Source organism: Asparagus officinalis, chromosome 4 (assembly GCF_001876935.1).
Source record: "Asparagus officinalis chromosome 4, Aspof.V1, whole genome shotgun sequence".
Taxonomy (NCBI): Eukaryota; Viridiplantae; Streptophyta; class Magnoliopsida; order Asparagales; family Asparagaceae; genus Asparagus; species Asparagus officinalis.
In genome coordinates, this window is record NC_033797.1 from 32,765,595 (window position 1) to 32,785,899 (window position 20,305).

At 36.0% G+C, this 20,305-nt stretch overlaps 1 protein-coding gene across 1 annotated transcript; it reads left to right on the top strand.

Annotated features, from left to right (window-relative positions):
• Positions 958 to 8,061, top strand: LOC109837135 (cellulose synthase-like protein D3). The gene is made up of 4 exons (XM_020405245.1): positions 958 to 1,509; positions 2,121 to 3,043; positions 4,699 to 5,506; positions 6,096 to 8,061. The coding sequence occupies exons 2-4, from the start codon at positions 2,169 to 2,171 to the stop codon at positions 7,860 to 7,862; spliced, it is 3,450 nt and encodes a 1,149-aa protein (XP_020260834.1). The 5' UTR covers positions 958 to 1,509; positions 2,121 to 2,168; the 3' UTR covers positions 7,863 to 8,061.

Below are 20,305 nucleotides of genomic sequence, written 5' to 3' on the forward strand. Positions count from 1 at the left end.
TGTATCTCTAAACGGAAGTCGCCAGTTTGAATCCCCCTGTTCGTCACTTGGTTTTATTCCATGGCAAAAAACTGATTTTTCTTTTTCTCTGTGGCGTATTGGCCTTTCTCCTTCCAAAATACAGATGCAGTTAATTCTAAGCACGTATGGACCAGGTTATTTTACTTAGTAAATCTCCTTCTTTCAACTTTTTACATAATAAACCTTTGTTATTATACTCAAATATTTCATAACTGGGGTATTTTTCCTATAAATCCAAAAGCTTACCCTTATTTATGTTAAGCCCACCGACTTCTAAAATTAAATACCTTGTCTATAAACCCAAAGTTTTATCTTATTTATTCTTAAGCCCACCTATTTTCGTAGAGTTTTTGAGATATCTATGGCGACCATAAAACTTGAGTATATGGGATCGTTTTGCCTACAAAACTTAAGTTTTATCCTTATTTATTTTCAAACACATTCACTTCTAGAGTTGTTTTTTCACTTAAAACTAAAAAAGTTACCCCCAGTAATTCCTAAGCACACCCACTTTAAGGTCTTACTATGTTTTTTTTTACCTAGGAACACAAATGTTTTATCTCAATTTTATTTTAAAGCTAATAAACTTACAGAAGATTTTTTTGACTACAAACCCAAAGTTTTATCCTTTTTTTATTCTTAAACTCCCAGTAATTCTTAATATAACTTACTATATTTTTTTAGTGATTAGATACGCTACATATTTCTAAACTAAATATTTGAACCATCATTTTTAATCACTTTTTCACACTAACTCCCGGTATTACATGGTTCAATTTTGCTCGTTTTGGTCTAAGACCACGGTCTGCAATTCTAGTAAAAAAACAAGGGCATTTCAGTAAACAGTAGATTTTTGGTCCGGGCAACCGCGGCGAGACCAACCAGCAATAATCCAGCTCGAGAGGGAGCGAGAAAGTAGACCGCCCGCCACGTCATCTTACGATATATAGACGGCCACTCTCTCTGTTTCTTCCCGCTGATCTCGCCTTCTCGTCTTCCCTTTTTCGAAAAAAATATCCCTTAATAGATTAAAAAAAAAAGAAGGAAAATTGCCATTAATGCCGCTCCACCTCCTTCCTCCTCAATCTTCCGAACCCTAATTTAACGACAAGTTCTACGAATTGAGAGAGAGGCTCCAATTGGATTGCCGGCATCAATTTGGGCGAGGCCCTCGTAGAAATCGTCATTGGAGACGAGCACTAGCATTTAAAAATCGGTTCTTGGCGTGTTTGGGGATTTTTTTTCTTTTGAAGTTTGGAATTGGTCTCTGTGTCCTCATCGTAACTCGTGGTTTGAAAACTTCAGACAACAACGACAGGAATTGGAGAGTTTTTGGGTTTTAAAAGGAGACAGAGTCTTCATTCAGTGGAGAAGCGGTTGTTTCCTTATTTAAATATGAAACTGTTCTCAATTTAACTCGCTTCGCTGCCTTCGAATTGAAAAGACCCATGCTTTCTTCGGAGTTAGCATCGGAATTTCTCTGCTGAGGTTAGTTACCCTTTGCTGTCAAATTTTAGGAGAAAGATGAGTCTTTTACTGTTTCTTCTTACAGTAATGCTGATTAATTTGGTTCTTCAATTTTGATGTCTTGCCGTTGATAACTTTCTTTTTTCAATTTTTGGTTGATTTTGGAAAGACTCATATGCTTCATTATGATTTTTTTTGATATATCTGGATTTCTATTTTGGGTTTTTTGTGTTTCTATTCTTTTCTCCCGTCATAATTTATGGAAAAAAGATCTTTTTTGCTATTTTTTCCTTTCAGTAATGCTGTTTAATTTTGGCTCTAGAGCCTCTGAGTTCGTGCTCTCTTTCAAAAATTATCGTAATTTTTAGTGTATTTTTGGAGTAACTTTTGCATGTTCAGTAGATTTTATAGCAGAAAATTTAAGGTAATAAGAAGTAAATAATCGAAATAAGGTAAAAAATCTCTCTTTTTCTTGCTTGATTTTCTGCCTCCAATATATTTAATTGTAATCATGAACTCAAATTTGAGAGATTCTCTTTCCTTTTGTATATTGCCTATTTCTTCTATCCTTTATTCACTCCAAAACCCAATAAAATTTCTGATTCTTGGAAAATCATCTGACTACTTTTTAGATCCTATACACTACAACTTCAACCCTCACCAAGAAAAAGAAGCAAATCATGGCTTCCAAATTTCTCAAAGGCAGCCGGCAACTCAAACATGTCCCTGACTCCTCCATTGACATCGGCAAGCCACCAGCTCCTCCACCTCCAACCGTCACTTTTGGCCGCCGAACACTCTCAGGACGATACATAAGCTACTCCCGAGATGACCTCGAGAGCGAGCTCTCCTCCGCTGAGTTCTCAAATTACCATGTTCACATCCCCATGACCCCCGATCGCCAATCCACAGGCCGAACTGATATAGTCCCTATGGACTCTTCCATCACTGCCCGTGTTGAGGAACAATATGTCTCGAATTCTTTATTCACTGGTGGATTCAACAACGTCACTCGAGCCCATTTGATGGATAAAGTCACCGAGTCTGATACCAATTCCCATCCTCAGATGGCAGGGACAAAGGGGTCATCTTGTTCAGTGCATGGATGTGATCAGAAGATTATGAGTGATGAGAGAGGAGAAGATATTCTACCTTGTGAATGTGATTTCAAGATTTGTGTTGATTGCTTCACTGATGCCGTTAAGACTGGTGGAGGGATTTGTCCTGGGTGTAAGGAGCAGTATCGTTCGACTGATTTGGATGAGGTTTTGGGGAAGGATGGGAACGCTAAGGCTCTTTCTTTGTCGGGGGCGAAGATGGAGAGGAGGTTGTCGATGATGAAGTCCACGAAGTATGATTTTGATCATAATAAGTGGTTGTTTGAGACAAAGGGGACTTATGGGTACGGGAATGCATTTTGGCCTGCAGCAAATGACGATGGTGATGAGAGGAGTGGAGATGGAGGGAGTGAGCAGAGGAAGGAGTTGATTGCTAAGCCATGGAGGCCTCTCACTAGAAAGTTGAAGATCCGGGCAGCAGTCTTGAGTCCTTATAGGTAAATCACTGCTTTTTTCCCTCGTCAATTGTGTTTAATTATAGGTAAATAAACTAGTAAACCTGTTAATCACTAGGAGAAGAACATATATTCTAAATCTCAGAAATCTAGTAATATAAGTGATAGGATGCCAGAATATATGAATCTATGGGGGGAAAAGAAAAGAAAAGAAAGAAAAGAAAAGAGATGTTGTATGATCTGTAGTCTGTGGGCCAAAGGGAAGGCTTGAAGTCAATAAAGTGTAGCTATCGTAACATAAGTAAATGATATCATCTACCAGTAGCTTTCAGTTATTTGAAACAGTTGTTATCCACTTGATGAATCTTTTATAGGTAACTTGAGGATGTTTGAATTGGTTTGAGTAAATAATTAATGATATTGGTTGATTATCAAATAACCATTTTACTAAGGAAACATTCATAAATCTGGGGGGGCCTGTTGATTGTCTGAAGAACATTTTTTCTTTGACTAAAAGTGGTGGCCTTTGTTTTGCTTACATATGGAAAACGGATTTGTTATACCCGAGTTATAATTTTTTTGTATTTATGCCATATTATTTCGTATGGGCAAGGCTTGAAATATCGGTATCTATATCTGTATTATTAGGCAGCTCTCTGAGTAATTTGTATTGCTGGTTTCGTAGTTATGATGGCTTTAGATTGAATGCATCAGACTCTTACGCCTGTGTTAAAACTAACTGAAATATCCCAAAAACTATGTGAGGACAATTGGCAATGGCTTGGCACATTATTTTAACCACTTGTCAATGTCCAAATTAAGTTTCACTAAGTCAAAATCTGATAACTGCTGAAGTAGTAATTTCCAGTAGAATGATATTTGAATTAACAATCTTTACATAAATGAATGTGTTTAAAATCAAATTTCTTGATAATATATTGTTTTGATAAAATTCAATATCACATTTAATACAAATAGATAATGTCTTATACCTCGAGGACTTGATATTTTCTTCCTATGTAAATGTCTTTCTACTGGAGTATCTCAATTCTTTTTCATCTAGCCTATACGTTGGCATCACTGAACATTCCTTAAGCTCGTTTAGTTTTGTGTTAAACGTGTTAGAGAGCATATGCAATAGCAGTAGGAAGGATTTTCTTTTTTCCTGTTCTGTTTGTTGCATGTGGATTTCAACATGTTCAGGTTCTAATTGGTATCAGGCACCCTGTCCACAAACTGATGTCTTGAGTGATATAGTTGGGAACTGTTATGAGAGTGTGGGTCCTTGCATTATTTGTATACACATACACATTATCTTATTCTGAATCTTAGCTGATTCTTCATTGTCCATTATAGAGTTTAGACAGAATAATTTACTAAAGTACAAAACTTTTCCCCTGTTTCTTGAAGGCACAAAAATGTATGTCACATCTTTATCAATTGTAATATTCAGAATGGAGAAGGATGTATTGTATTTTACATGTTTTCTTTAACATGCAAGTGGTTTGCTTTGCAAATTGCAGTGTAGAAATACTTGGCCTTTCTTCAGTGATTACTTAAAATTTTCTGAATTGTATATAGTAAGCATCACTTCTACTGATTTATACTGTGGCGATCATGTCTACTTTTGTAAAGAAAGAATTTTTTGTATCTCCTATACAAAACTAAATTCTGCTTCCTTCTCTACTATTATTTAGGCTCCTCATTGTCATCCGCATGGTTGTCCTTGGCCTATTCCTCGATTGGCGTATTCGAAACAAGAACCAAGACGCAATCTGGCTATGGGGCATGTCTGTAGTCTGTGAGCTCTGGTTCGCCTTCTCTTGGCTTCTCGACCAACTCCCCAAGCTCTGCCCAGTGAACCGCGCTACTGACCTCACAGTACTTAAGGAAAAATTCGAGACTCCAAACCTGAGCAATCCCACTGGAAAATCCGATCTCCCAGGCATAGACATCTTTGTGTCCACAGCCGACCCAGAGAAAGAGCCTCCACTTGTTACTGCTAACACTATACTGTCCATCCTTGCTGCAGATTACCCAGTTGAGAAGCTCTCTTGCTATGTTTCAGATGATGGCGGTGCTCTCTTGACATTTGAAGCAATGGCTGAAGCTGCTAGCTTTGCTTACTTGTGGGTCCCTTTTTGTCGGAAGCACAATATTGAGCCTAGAAACCCTGAGAGCTACTTCAGCTTGAAAAGGGATCCGTACAAGAATAAGGTGAAGCCAGATTTTGTTAAAGACAGGAGAAGGGTGAAACGAGAGTATGATGAGTTCAAGGTTAGGATAAATGGGCTGCCAGATTCTATTAGACGGCGCTCAGATGCATACCATGCTCGAGAGGAGATTAAGGCTATGAATTTGCAGAGGGAGAAAGCTGGAAATGAACCTGTAGAGCCTGTTAAGATTCCGAAAGCAACTTGGATGGCTGATGGTACTCATTGGCCTGGAACCTGGGTTAATCCCTCGACTGAGCATTTTAAGGGTGATCACTCTGGGATCATACAGGTAACTACTTGGTTATATTCTATTTTATCTTTCTAAATATCCATGTGTCAGGTTTCCTTCAGTAGTCTAGAGTTTTTTTTTCTTTTTTCTTTTTCTTTTTATGGTAAAAATGTTTGCTTTTACCTGTTATTTTCTTTGATACTAGTCTTGGTGTAAGTATTTGGTTGCCAGTTCAGAAAATCTGAAAAATCTTTACTGATTTAAAAGTCTTCAGCTCTTACTTTTCATTTATTTAAGAAGAATTATTGAAACTCTAAAGTAAGTATTTGGTACTTGCCTGGGCATATAAATAATATTTGAACTACTTTCTTCCCGCCAAACCAAAGTAATTTGGAACGCATTTACTCTTTTTCTTTCATAAATTTAACCTTTATTCCACCTTTGAGCTTATAATCTACTCCCTTACGATAACTAAGTTAGTCCATCCTTCAATTTGCTTTTTGGCCTATATTTACCTATTGAGGTAGCAATTTGTCTAAAATCGTTTCTTTCACAGTGATAATTTTCTTTCTTGATCAATATCGTGTTTCAGAATTTCAATGTTATTGTCCATTCCTTCAGTTCTGTAGTAACCAGGTTTTGCTTTCAGGTGATGCTGAAGCCTCCAAGTGACGAGCCCTTATACGGAACCAACAATCCCGAAGACGAAAAAGGCATCATTGACCTCACTGAGATTGACATACGCCTTCCCATGCTTGTCTATGTCTCTCGCGAAAAACGTCCAGGCTATGACCACAACAAGAAGGCCGGTGCCATGAATGCCCTTGTTCGAGCCTCTGCAATCATGTCCAATGGTCCCTTCATCCTCAACCTCGACTGTGATCACTATGTCTACAACTCTCAGGCTCTCCGTGAAGGCATTTGCTTCATGATGGACCGTGGAGGTGATCGTCTCTGCTATGTCCAGTTCCCCCAGAGGTTTGAAGGAATTGACCCCTCAGACCGTTACGCCAATCACAACACTGTCTTCTTTGATGTTAACATGCGTGCACTTGACGGCCTTCAAGGCCCTGTTTATGTTGGCACCGGTTGCCTCTTCCGTCGAATTGCTCTCTACGGCTTTGACCCCCCTCGTGATCATAAAGAACACCCATCGGGTTGCTGCGGATGTTGCTTTCCAAGAAGAAAGCGTAAGGTCGCCGCTGCCTCTGAGGAGTCCCGGTCTCTGAGGATGGGGGACGAAGAAGAAGAAGAGATGAATGTATCATCGTTTCCCAAAAAGTTTGGTAACTCGAGCTTTCTAATAGATTCAATGCCAGTTGCTGAGTTTCAGGGCCGGCCACTCGCTGACCATCCATCTGTCAAGTACGGTCGGCCTCCTGGCGCCCTCACCATTCCCCGAGACCTGCTCGACGCCTCCACTGTTGCAGAGGCGATCAGCGTGATCTCCTGCTGGTACGAGGATAAAACAGAGTGGGGAAATCGTGTTGGATGGATATATGGCTCAGTCACCGAGGATGTCGTAACGGGATACAGAATGCATAACCGAGGTTGGAAGTCTGTGTATTGCGTGACAAAACGAGACGCTTTCCGTGGAACTGCTCCGATCAACCTCACTGATAGGCTCCACCAGGTTCTGCGGTGGGCGACGGGTTCTGTTGAAATCTTCTTCTCAAGAAACAATGCATTCTTCGCGAGCCCAAAGATGAAGCTTCTCCAAAGGATAGCATATCTCAATGTCGGTATCTATCCATTCACCTCCATCTTTCTCATTGTCTACTGTTTCCTCCCAGCGCTCTCCCTCTTCTCTGGGCAATTCATCGTGCAGACACTCAACGTGACGTTCCTTACATACCTTCTCACTATAACGGTAACCCTTTGCTTATTGGCGGTGCTTGAGATCAAATGGTCAGGGATCGAGTTAGAAGAGTGGTGGCGAAACGAACAGTTTTGGCTCATTGGAGGGACAAGTGCACATATAGCCGCGGTGCTCCAAGGACTGCTGAAAGTTATTGCTGGTATCGAAATCTCATTCACCTTAACCTCGAAATCAGGAGGTGATGACGTTAACGATGAGTTTGCAGACCTCTATACCGTGAAATGGACATCACTGATGATACCACCGATAACGATCATGATGGTGAACCTCATTGGGATCGCAGTTGGCATAAGTCAAACAATCTATAGTCCGTTGCCGCAGTGGAGTAGGCTGCTTGGGGGAGTCTTCTTCAGTTTCTGGGTGTTGGCTCACCTGTATCCTTTTGCGAAGGGATTGATGGGGAGGAGAGGGAGGACTCCAACCATCGTGTTTGTTTGGTCGGGGTTGATTGCGATCACTATATCGTTGCTTGTTGTCGCCATTGATCGGCCGGATGGGAGCTCAGAGATTGGTGGCAGGTTTTCTTTCCCTTTTTAATTTTATTTGCTTTTATTGATTTATACTTGTTTAACCGTTTTAATTGGAGATTGGAGGGTAGATGAAACATAATATACTTGTGAAGAAGGGTATAGTTTGTTTATAGTGTGTGGAGAATATAGAGGGAATTTTATTTGATTGGCCAATTCATTGTAATTTTGGGTACATATCAAATTGGAATTCCAACATTTTTTTTAAAGATTCTGTGTTGCTTGCTTACCTATTTAGAACAGAGAAAATTTCATTTACTGCATAAATACTAGTGTATCTGTTTGTTTTTGGGAGTACATCCTACTTCCGCACCTACCAAGGAAGGGGGAAAAAGGGCAAGACTCCGTTAAAAAACAGGTTATATATATGAAATATAAGTTTTATTTACAAAACGGAATAAAACATGACCCCAAAAAAAATTTGTATGCACCACACATCATACCCATAAGTTGTACCTAGCTACGCAAAAACCTAACCCTCTGAGAGAGGCCAAATATTAAATTATTAGCTGTCACAATTTCTCGGTCACTGCTTTATATTTTTCTTGTCAAAAGAAGTTAACAAAAAATAGAGTTTATATTGTTCTTTTTTGTTGTGACTTGAAAATAAAAATTACAAGGTTTAATTATGGAGAAATTAATGCATCAAGGGAGAGGAGATTGTGTTCTTTACTCCATTGACCGCCTGCATATCATTGTTATTGAAGTTTGTTCTTTATAAGCACTATTCATATATGTTCTGGTCGTTAGTTCATACTATACTAGATCTAGTTGCATTCGAGTTTGAAGTTGAAGGGAGCTCCTTCGATGGGGAACTCATCTTGTCAGAGTGGGGTCACCTCCAAATGACAAGTAAAACTCTGATAATAACAGATTAAAAAGCTGAGTTTTGAGCAAAGCTTGTTAGGATAACCAACTTAATTTGGTGCCAGCGCGAGATGAATATCCAATGCAAATATCTTGGAGCGAGGTTAACTTGAGAGCCACCGTGGTTACGGCACGAGCTTAACTCATCAACCGAGAGGTTAAAAGTGTTAAACTGGGGTTTATTTATTAGCTGAAAAACCTTTCTGGTGCAAGGCTAGCTCGATTATACCAGGCATCAAACGCGATGTTGACAATAGCAGCTTAATTTATTAAGCTCATGCCAGGATACTGGGTAGGCGTGAGGTTTAAAGAGTGGTTTTGACCAACTTGTGAGCGTGTCAGCTTCACGTCGCTCATGAGAGCTATCCTCTCTTATGTTAGCTAGTATATATTGCAGCGAATTTGTCATTGTAGTGCTATCAGAAGAAATGATGATGTTGACAAGGTGCCATCCATATACTTCATGTTGACGGGAACTTAAATCCTCCCGAGCTGCACATGGTCATAAACCATTTATGAAAAAAAGTGAAAATTGTGTCAAGATCCCAAAAACAATACCTTCATGTGCTTCAGCCCACTACCACATTTGAGGTCTATGGGGACGGTTGTGAACCGTCACACTAGGCATAAAAACCGTTGCCTTACATCTATGGGGACGGTTCAACATTCGTCTCGTTTACAGCCGTGCTCTTAGGCCGTCTAATGGGACGGTTTATGATCCTAGGGGAACGATTTGTAAACTATCATCATTGGTACCATAAGGGAACGGTTGTGCTAAGGGGTCGGTTCTTAGTTTTATGCAAGTGGAATGGTTGTATATCAAGGGGAACGGTTTTTAGGTTCTAAGCAACGGGAACGGTTTGATAGCAAGGGGAACAGTTTTTAGGTTCTAAGCAAGGGGAACGGTTTGATAGCAAGGGGAACGGCTTTTACTTTTGAGCAATGGGGACAATTATCTAGCAAAAGTGACGGTTTTAGATTTTGGAGCAATGTCAACGCTTATACAGCAGTGGAAATAGTTTTTGGTTTTACGCTATGACAATGCTTGCATAGTTACAATGGTGAGTCAAATTTTACACATAGCAAAGGGCTACAGTAAAAATCAAATGCTACACATATATGGTCGTAGCGACATTTATCTGTTGTTGTAATATATGCAAACAGAGAAATTATAAACTCCAATGTTTACAAACAACCCCACCGAAATCTTAAACTTAACAGAAGGAACCTTAAAAAGAAGAATGATATTGCAACAATTCATTAACAGAAGGAACTTTTTTGCTTATGTCCAAAATACAAATCTATATTCCTCCATTATTAAAACGCAAAAGACCTGTTCATCGCTTAATTGAAAAGTACCTTGATATTAATAAGCTCTTTTTCAATCATTAGAACAAACGAAACTCACAATAAGCGATAAGCACGGATCTTTTCTGTAGTAGGCATCATTAATTTTCCTGCATAAATTGAGATAAAAAGATTAGCATGAATTTACCAAGACTAGTGGCCATTATGAATAACATATTGATGCAAGCTGAGGTGAATAATAAAAGAGGATGAATCTTGATCAAAAGTTAATCATCAATAGCATCAATAAAACACCATATAATCATCAGAAGATGAGGAAAAACTCTTATAAAAAGGAATAAGGAATTGTCAGATATAACAAAAGAAAAAACTACCTCATTTCGTGGATGATGGCTGCTTCCAGATGAGCGAGGACGATCATGATTTCGAGCACTATTACCTTCCTCAGGTGATCTTGTGCGTGCAACAAGTCTTGCAATAGCTGCCGGATCAATTGTTTGCCCAAGTGTTTCAGTCAAGAGCTCGGCGAAACCATGAACCAAATCTGCCTTCTGCGCCTCAAATTTTTTTGTCAACTCTTGTTCAACTTTTTGTGATATAGTTTGAACAGCATATTCTGGAACTTGCTCAATATCCACGATCTTTTTATTTTTATTCTGGAGCATGGTTTTAGTGACACCCCTCTCCATAAGATGTACACGTCCAGGATGTTCATCTTTTTTGACTAAATCCCATGCATCATCAACTTCATCTTGAGATTTGAGTTCTTCTAAAGCACTCTGCATTAGCAAAATTTATATTTAGTTGATATGCATGTTATATGAAAATTAGGACCTAAAAAGCAATATATGAATATTAATATTTAGTTGATATGGCATATACTTACTATCAAATTGATTGTTTTCTCTCCTTGTGGTTTTATCTTCTTTTTACGGGTCTCAATAAACATTTCAGCTTCACTTGGAGGTCTTCCCAACTCATTTTCCTATAATAAAGACATGATAGTTAAAATATTAATAAATACATTAACAACGAACAAAAAGAAAGGATGCAATTAATAAATAATATTAAACAAAAACAATTGAAATACCAACTTTTTGCGAATCTTGGCAAAACTTATTGACCCCATCGTGTGTACATATTCTTGACCTTCACGATTTGCTTTGTTGGTCTCACTTGTTGTCTACACAATCAGAAGGAACTGTTGGGTCCTCTTGTTTTGATAATGATTTTACAAACAATTTACAACTAATATTGTTTTCAGTATTTTGTTTTGTGTTGTTTAGTATATACAGGAAATCGAGCTAAACAAGATATATTGAAGCTATGCATATCAAGTCAATCAATCCAAATCCAAGCTTCAGAAGATTCTTTCTTGGTATACTTAGTATAGGATTATATAATGTGTTAATTCTATAAGCTCAAATATACACACACATTACATTTATGAATTTTCATAAAAATAGGTGTTTTTATGCAAAATACATTCAAATATGTTTTGGACTATATAAACCATGCTAACATCTTTTATTATGTCCATAAAAATGCAAAATACATTCAAATATGTTTTGGACTATATAAACCATGCTAACATCTTTTATTATGTCCATAAAAAGATTACACAAGTTTCCAGAACTTGATTTGAGCTAAAATGACAAAATCTAACATATTTGAAAAACATGTATTTTAACACTTTTGAATATTTCTGTGTTTTCACAAATGGTAAGAGCAAATTGAAAAATTCTTTTTCCAACATGTTCATATTCATGATTATAAACTTTTTCCAAAGTTTTACATTTTTTAGAATTTATTTGCTATTTTTTAGTGAGCCTTGAAATTCAACTTGAAAAACCGTTTCAGGCTGATAACCTGTTATCAGTCGACTGATCAGTTGAATGAAGAATGTGCCTGCAATCTTTAAAAGTTTCTTTTCTGTTTTGATTGACTGACCAGTCAACTGATAAAGATAGTCAGTCGATTGATGAGCTGTCTGACGCCTACAACGGTGAGCTTATCAGTCGACTGATGATTTTCGTCAGTCGATTGATAAGCCATAACGGCTATATTTCTAGCCTTTGTTATTTTATCATTTTTGCTGGTTTTGCTTGGGTTTTGTGCCTTGGTTTTTCGTCCTATATAAACCCCTATTGTTCTCATCAGAATATCCATCCAAAAGGGTTTTAAAAAAGAGTTTAACGAGTTTTAAAGTTTGTTTAAGTTTCTAAGTTTGAGTTTACAAAGAGGAGGCTTGTATTTTCAATTGAGGAATTCATCCTCAATCTTCTTCAACCTCTATTATGTTTATAGAGAAGTTTTCCTAACTCTTTTCTCTAGCAATTTATTTTTGATTTGCATATTATCATCATTGCTAGTTTTGCTAATTGAGTTAGATTTTGTTTATACTCATTTTATCACACACACACCCTATTTGAGCTTGTAGTATTTCATACATCATATATTGGGTTGTGGGATTGTGATTTGTGATATTTAGCTTACATTAAGTTCTCATCCATATTAGAGAACATTTTATTGTAATTGAGCCTAATTGTGAGTTGCACATTGTATTACATTTGGACACCGAGAGAAGTGGTTAGTGAGAGACGGGGTCGGTTCCGAGAGGAGTGGCGTCGGTAGTAAAGCCTAGAGGTAGGTCGTAATTGCGAGCACTTGAGGAAGATGACACGGGCTAGGCTAACACTTAGAGGGTGTGAAGTGTGTTTACAATTGTGTATGTTGTAAAGTTTTCGGTGAACTAGAAAACCGAGTTGTGATGTGTAAACGTTATTCGGGTGAGCGTAGAAAAACCCGGTTGTGATAGTGGATTTCTCCCTAGGAGTGAGGAGTGGAGACGTAGGACGGAAGGTCCAAACTCCGTGATCATCTTTGTGTGTTAGAGTTTGCATTGGCGTATCATTTGTCTCTATTGCTTAGTCTATTTTATTCGCCATTGCTCATTGTTTACATTGCCCTATCACATTTGTATTTCGCTTATCCTTATATATAGTTATTGCTGTTGGCCTTCTTGTTTTGATGATGATTAACAAACAATTTACCACTAATGTTGTTTGTCTAGTATTTGTGTTTTCCTATGTATTGTAGACAAACAACGTTGTTGGAGGTTGGATGGATTGCGCTTCAACGATCATATCAAGAGGAGGTTGGCGGACTAGTGGAGTGAAGCAATGCACAATTCAAAGTTAAAGATCAAGTTCAAGCTTCATCCGCGAGATTACCAAATCAAGCATATTGAAGACCTCAAGATTGCTTGGGTAATGTAGTTTAGGATTTATATTATAATATGCGTTTAAACTCTTTTTGTCAAAAACATGTTCTTAACAAATTCATATTCATGCATGTTTTTACAAAATAATGAGTTTTCACAATTGAGAAATGAAAATTGAAAATTTATTTTTTTAACATGTTTGTTTTCATGTTTATAAACATTTCGTAAAGTTTCATCAAGTTTGGAATTGATTTGTTATGTTTAAAGGAATTTACAAATTCACGTTTTCGTTCGTGCACATGTTCGTGCATGTTTTACAAAACTGATGAGTTTTTACAAATGGGAAGTGATATTTGAAATATTCTTTCTCTGACATGTTTATCTACATGTTTATAAACTTTCCTCCAGTTTTTACTATTTTTGGAGTTGATTTACTATGCCTAATTGATTTTACAAAATCGTGTATCACAGCAGATTTTTAGAAACTGTATTTTTGTGTTCAAACATTTATTTCTCTCAACTGGGAAATGATTTTTCATAAATTCTTTCTCTGACATGTTATTCTACATGTCTAGAACATTACCACAAAATTTCATAATTTTTGGAGTTCATTTACTATTTTAAATTGATTTTATAAAACAGCTGCGCATTGCTACAGTAACTCCGGTCGACCGGAAATGTCTCTGGACGTGATTACTGTAGCACAACGGCTATGTTTTCCAGATTTTGATATATCCATTTTTTTGTCTTTTTGCATGGTTTTCTTGGGTTTTTGGGCTTGTTTCATGAGCCTATATATACTCCATGCCCTCATACTTCTAAGGGCACTCAAGAAATGTTTTAAACAAGTTTAAAGAGTTTTAAACAAGGGTTTAAGTGTGTTTTAGTGTTTGTTTGGTTTGAAGATTGTTTTCACAAGTGGAGGAGATCATCTTCTTGTTTGGGCTCCAATCTCCATCTCTCCATCTTGTCATCTATTGGAGAAGTTTTCTAAACTCTATCTAGCTTTACATTTGCTTAGTTATTTGATTATCATTCTTTAAAGCTAGTTTTTATATTAAGTTTAGATTTGATTATATTATCTCATTGTTACACACACCCACTTGAGCTTATTGTATTTACATACATAGTATATTAGGGTTGTGAGAGATTGTAACATTGAGTTGTGCTTCATTGAGTTCTCATCTATTGTAGAGAACAAATTTATATTTGTTACATTGTGAGTGTTGTAAGGTTTTCGGTGAGCTAGAAAACCGAGTGTGTTGTGAAGTTTTCGGTGAACTAGAAAACTGATTGTGAGGAGTGACGTTAATCGGTGAGCGTTGAAAACCGACACTGTGAGGTGTAAACGTGTTTCGGGTGAACGTAGAAAACCCGGTTGTGATAGTGGATTTCTTCCCGGGAGTGGGGAGCGGAGACGTAGGACGGAAGGTCCGAACTCCGTGATCATATCTTGTGTTTGAGTGTGCTTTGGCGTTTATTTATACTTGTGTTTATATTTCTTGTCGCTATTGTCATTAGCTCATTATTTATATGATCCACTATCTAGTTCATATTGTTTACCCTTATGTTAGTTTCATATCCTTGCATATATCATATTGTAGGATATATTATCTTGTATTAGTTTATATATCCTTGCACATACATTGCCTATATCTTATTATTAGGATATATCTTGTTTTTCATATTGCTTATCCTAGCTCATATATATTGTTATATCTCACACTTGCTAGGATAACTTGTTAATTAATTTTAGTTGACATATAATCGGATTAGATTAGCATAAGACCCTAATCACCCCCCCTTTAGGGTCTAACAATTGCACATCATTCTTGCTAGGATATATTTGTTAATTAGTTTTAATCGGTATTAATATCTAATAAGATTAGCATAAACTCTATTCACCCCCCTCTAGGGTACTTTCAGGAACGTGGATTTTAAAAACAACCAGACCATTAGTAACTTGCATGCAACTAATTATACAACTAAGAACCAATCAATATAGAATAAAGTTTCAAGTATTGGTCAATACTTGAAAGCACCTAATTTGATGCTATAGAGGCTGTCAACAACCTTTTGGCTACAGAAACTAAAAGGAAGTCTTAAAAGGGAAACATACCGATGATATAAAAAGAAAAGACCAAACATAAACTAAAAGGAAAACTGTCAAGAGGCCTAAACAGAATATAAAACCCCATTAACTCCATAGCTCCTAAAATACCCAACACAAATTTTAGAAAAGAAACTAATGCAGATAGAAGCCAATCCCACCAGTTAAAAACTGCAGCCTTCAAGACAGAAATCTCATTTGCAAGTGACTTCCAATAAACTCAATGAAACTTTCTTCCTCATTGAATCCCTTTGGCTACAGCTATTAAGAAAACTAACATTGACGAGACACAATGTGGCTTGGGGCTGTCTTTTGGTAATGGTTAAAAAAAATAGTTTATAGATCATCAAAATTAAAAAGTAACTTAAATGAGAATTCTACGTGGTATACCTGTACAAAATGAACAATGTGTCTTTCTTCTGTGATGGTGGCAATGGTATGTTGGGTGGTTGGATTTTTTATCTTATTTTATTTTGGGGGGGTCCCTTAACAATGCGCACTTCTAGCTAGATGGATCACAAGAACTGAATATCAACTCTATTGATCTTAATCTACAGCATGTAGAACTCTCAAACAAAAGAACTAACTGATTTTGAAGTTTATAGCTCGCAATAGCGTAAAATAAGAATTGTTACAACAGAAAGATGTGTTTAAGGCATATATTGTTCCAAAACCATACAAACTGACAAAAATATAGGATATAATTCTTAAGTAGCAAAAAAATATATAATAGTCAGACTAAAAATTAGCAAACACAACTTCATGAGCTCTAGCAAAACAGCAAAAGCATAAAAATAACAAATATCTGATTTTGAAGTTTAAAGCTTGGAAAAGCATAAATAAGAACTGTTTCAGTATAGAAAGATGTGTCTTAAGGCACATTATGTTTCAAAAGCATTTGAACTGACCAAAATATAGGATACAATACTTCTAGTAACAAAAAGAACCAGAAGCTGATCAGGTCAAGAATAAAATATAACAGCAACATACTGATGATCATAATACCACCAAGCTTCCTGAAAACATGCGTGAAACAGATAATGTAGAGAAGAGTGCTTGCTGTGAAGCATATTTGTTAAACACACAACTAATAAATATACAGTTTTCAATGGTTTTTAGATGCTAATATAATTTTTTTAGAGAAGAGTGCTTGCAGGTGAATTTTATTTAAAAAAGCATGTCTTTTTTCTCATTTACCTTTGATTGTTCGGTGTTCCAGAATTTGAGCAAGGCTTTAAATTCTATTTCAGGTATAGTATTTGGCCGTGTCTTTAGTCTTTGTTTGTCATTTTTGAACCTGTCAAAGCACTTCTTCTTCAAGATGGATTTGTAGCGCCTCCATGCACAATTGACAGTTTCTAGGGTCCATTTTTTTCCTTCCTCCGGAATGTCATATTTTTCCCACATTCGGTGCTCATAACCTACAAACAAGGAAAAGTAAAAAAAAATTAATACATTTAGAGAGAAAAAACTTATAATATACAATAAAAACTCAACCTAACTTATCTCAAATGATCTCTTCTGTTTTGAAGAGGTTGACATAGAATTTTTTCTGCTTCCATATTTTTGTTTGTTCTCTAGTAACTCCAAGGACAAAAGATACATCAGAATGCATATGACCCAGGACAAAACATGTTAAACATAAGGCAGAATAAGAAGCAGAGACATGAACTACAGGAAAAACAACTAACAACTTCAAAACTACAAATGCCTACCTCTAAAATGAAGTAAAAGAAACAGACCCGAATGCTAGACAACTTCAAAAGGGAACGGCTAATGCTAGATGAATTCAAAACCGAATTCTTGTATGGTTACTTCAATTTGCTCCATGCTTCAGATTCTCACCATAAGAATCTTACCCTTATGTTCAAATTACAGAATAAGATGCACTTCTCAATTAATTAATTAGTTTCGCAACATCTCAATTCTAAGCAGCTGCACTTCTATCAATGTCAGAGGAAATGCATAAGCATGATCTACATACTGTCGTCAAATCAATACACCTAGAGCAGGTCCACGTAAAGAGTTCAGTTAGATCAGTCACGTACACCTGCCGAATACAGCAAGATATAGATGAGAAGCCCTGTGGATGATGGAGATGTACATCAACATTTTAAATAATAAAGCAAAAAATTACACTATAACCAACAAACATAGATTTTATGCATATGAAAAATCCAAGCTATTTCTTTTCATCAAATGCAATTTGAGCAGTCAAATGTGCATAAATTTAAGATTACTTTAGCTCAAAGAACTTCACAGGATAAAACTCACAGCAGAGGCATACTCCACTAGTATCACTGCAAGTGTATGGTTGTAGATATCAGTGTAATCATCATCCTTGATCTTGAGTTCTGTAATTATCAAAAATAACAGAACATAAATTAAACACTAAGATAAGTGAGCATAAAAGATTGAAAATAACAAATATTTTGCAAATTGCAACAAAACGATGAATGTATGCGTGTGTGCGCAAAGATGAGTATGCATGCATGAATTCAAATCTGATTTACTCTTCTGTGCCAGTAAACTGATTAATTTATTTTTCTAAGACTGAAACCTTTACTGAATTTCGGGCATTTGGAGCCTCAAATCATAATAGGGTTCCCTAGGTTTCTGGAACAACAAATTGGACAAAGGCTTTCCTCAAGTAATTATGAACAGATCAAGTAGTTCACGCAGAAAATACATCTTCAAAACACAGGAATGTTATTCATGGATTTCAAATGCAACTTAATACGAAGCTACAGGACACACCATCAAATCAGGTAAAGGTGGAAATTGGAATAGTGGTCCCTATCACTTTAATTTGGTGGAATTTTTTATCCATTACTTGTATCTGCTAGAGAAAAGTAAATATATTGAGACATCAATAATATATATCTACTTACTAATAATGTATAAGAATCCATGAACTAAAGAGTTTGCAAGTTATTTTATAGGACTAGTCACTCTCAAGCATAACTATTTGTTTAAGAGTAGTATACATGATCTAAAATATGCTTATATCTAAAAAAATGAAAATTTATTAGTTTCATATTTTGTTTAGAGAACTATTTGCAAGAATGTGTAGCGTCGTATTTTGCAAAGATATGGTCATAACTACATTAATATTTCTAGTTGATGCAAATCTAAGGATATCAAATCTCAGTTCACATTGGATAAGATGAACTAAAACTTGGATAGAAGATGATTCAAAGGTTGAATATTAGTCCTTACCAACATGCATGTGACATTATTATGTATACACACATTTCAATAGGAGGATATCCATATTTATCAAATATTAATGCCTAATAAGGCATGCATCCAACCATCAATATTTGTGTGCACTATTATTAGACTTAACATGAACTATTATTAGACTTAACATGAACTATTATTAAACCTAACATGAACTATTATTTGACGTAATATGAACCATTATTAGACCTAGCATAAACTATTATTAGACATAACATGAAATGAAATTAGACTTAACATGAACTATTATTAGATTTAACATGAACTGAAATTATTAGATATATCATGAACTGAAATTAGACTTAACATGAACTATTATTAGACCTAATATGAAATATTATTAGACCTAACATGAGCTGAAATTAGACTTAACATGAACTATTATTAGATCTAACATGAACTATTATTAGACTAAACATGAACTATTATTAGATATAACATAAACAAAAATTAGACTTAACATGAATTATTATTATACTTAACATGAAATATTATTAGACCTAACATGAACTATTATTAGACATAACATGAACTAAAATTAGACTTAACATGAACTATTATTAGACTTAACATGAACTGTTATTAGACTTAATATAAAGGAATAGAAAAGATAATGACATTTTGGGGTTTTAACTTTTTATTATCTCTCTATGCTTAGTTGGCAGGTAATAATTGTTAAAAAATGGCTGCAACACATGATGTGACACTTCTTAGGGTTGAACCATATGAGAAAAAGGTAAAAGGGCTGCAGCACATGAAGATATTGCTTTTGGGGCCTTAACATAATTTTCCCAAAAAAGACCATTTTTGTAGCGGAGAATTAAATAAGGATCATTTTTGAAAAAAATATTAACATGTTTACTTGTGACTTATTAGGTGGAGTTCCTCCTTTCCTAGACTTGGGCGGTTCTGTCTTCTTGTAAAAGCAGTCCTTAGCAAGATCGTTGGTTCGTCCATAAACAAAGCAGACTCGACGTTCTTCATTCTTTTGAAAGTGGACATGGTTCTTATTTTGATAAAAGAATTTTTTTCTTAAATGTTTTATTTTGATTTTGATGGAAGGGACGTTTCTTGTGTTTGGGAAAGGGTTTGGATTCAACATTGTTTACTTTGAGTTCTTTGGGTTTGGATTTTTTTACATTTTTCTCCCTGAGTCTATGTTGCTCTTCGCTTCTAATGGAATTCAACACTTGTTCAAGGGTAAGATCTCATTGGGTATGGTTAAGGTTTTTGGCAAAATCTGACCAGTACTCGGGAAGTTTGTCTATAAGACAGACTATTTGAAATGTTTCATCTAAGATAAATCTATTCATTTTTAGTTGGTGAACTATATGTTCGAATTCATGAATATGCTCATTCATTGGTTTAGAATCTACCATTTTAAATTTGTTAAAATCAGAGGCTTTAAATCTTTTAATTCCTGTATCATCTAAACCATACTTCTTCTCTAGTGTTTCTCACAAAACTTTAGTATTAGTGATAGAATAATATATGTCATATAACCTATCAGATAAGGCTCCTAAAATTCTGTGAAGGCAATGATATTCTATCTCTTGAGGTGTTCTCAGGATAGGAATGGAATCTGTGGAGGAAGATTGTCTAGTGTTTGGTCTAGATGAAGATGTGTTGTCGGGTTCAATTGCAGTTATTAGGTTTAGAGTCGTTAACCAAATTCTCATTTGGTTTTGCCAACGACAGAAAT

What these genes read in the sequence shown, in the direction of transcription:
- LOC109837135 (XM_020405245.1), top strand. Translation starts at nt 2,169, where the DNA reads ATGGCTTCCAAATTTCTCAAAGGCAGCCGGCAACTCAAACATGTCCCT. An exon ending in GCAGTCTTGAGTCCTTATAG is followed by an intron (nt 3,044 to 4,698) that starts GTAAATCACTGC and finishes ACTATTATTTAG; the next exon opens with GCTCCTCATTGTCATCCGCA. An exon ending in ATCACTCTGGGATCATACAG is followed by an intron (nt 5,507 to 6,095) that starts GTAACTACTTGG and finishes TTTTGCTTTCAG; the next exon opens with GTGATGCTGAAGCCTCCAAG.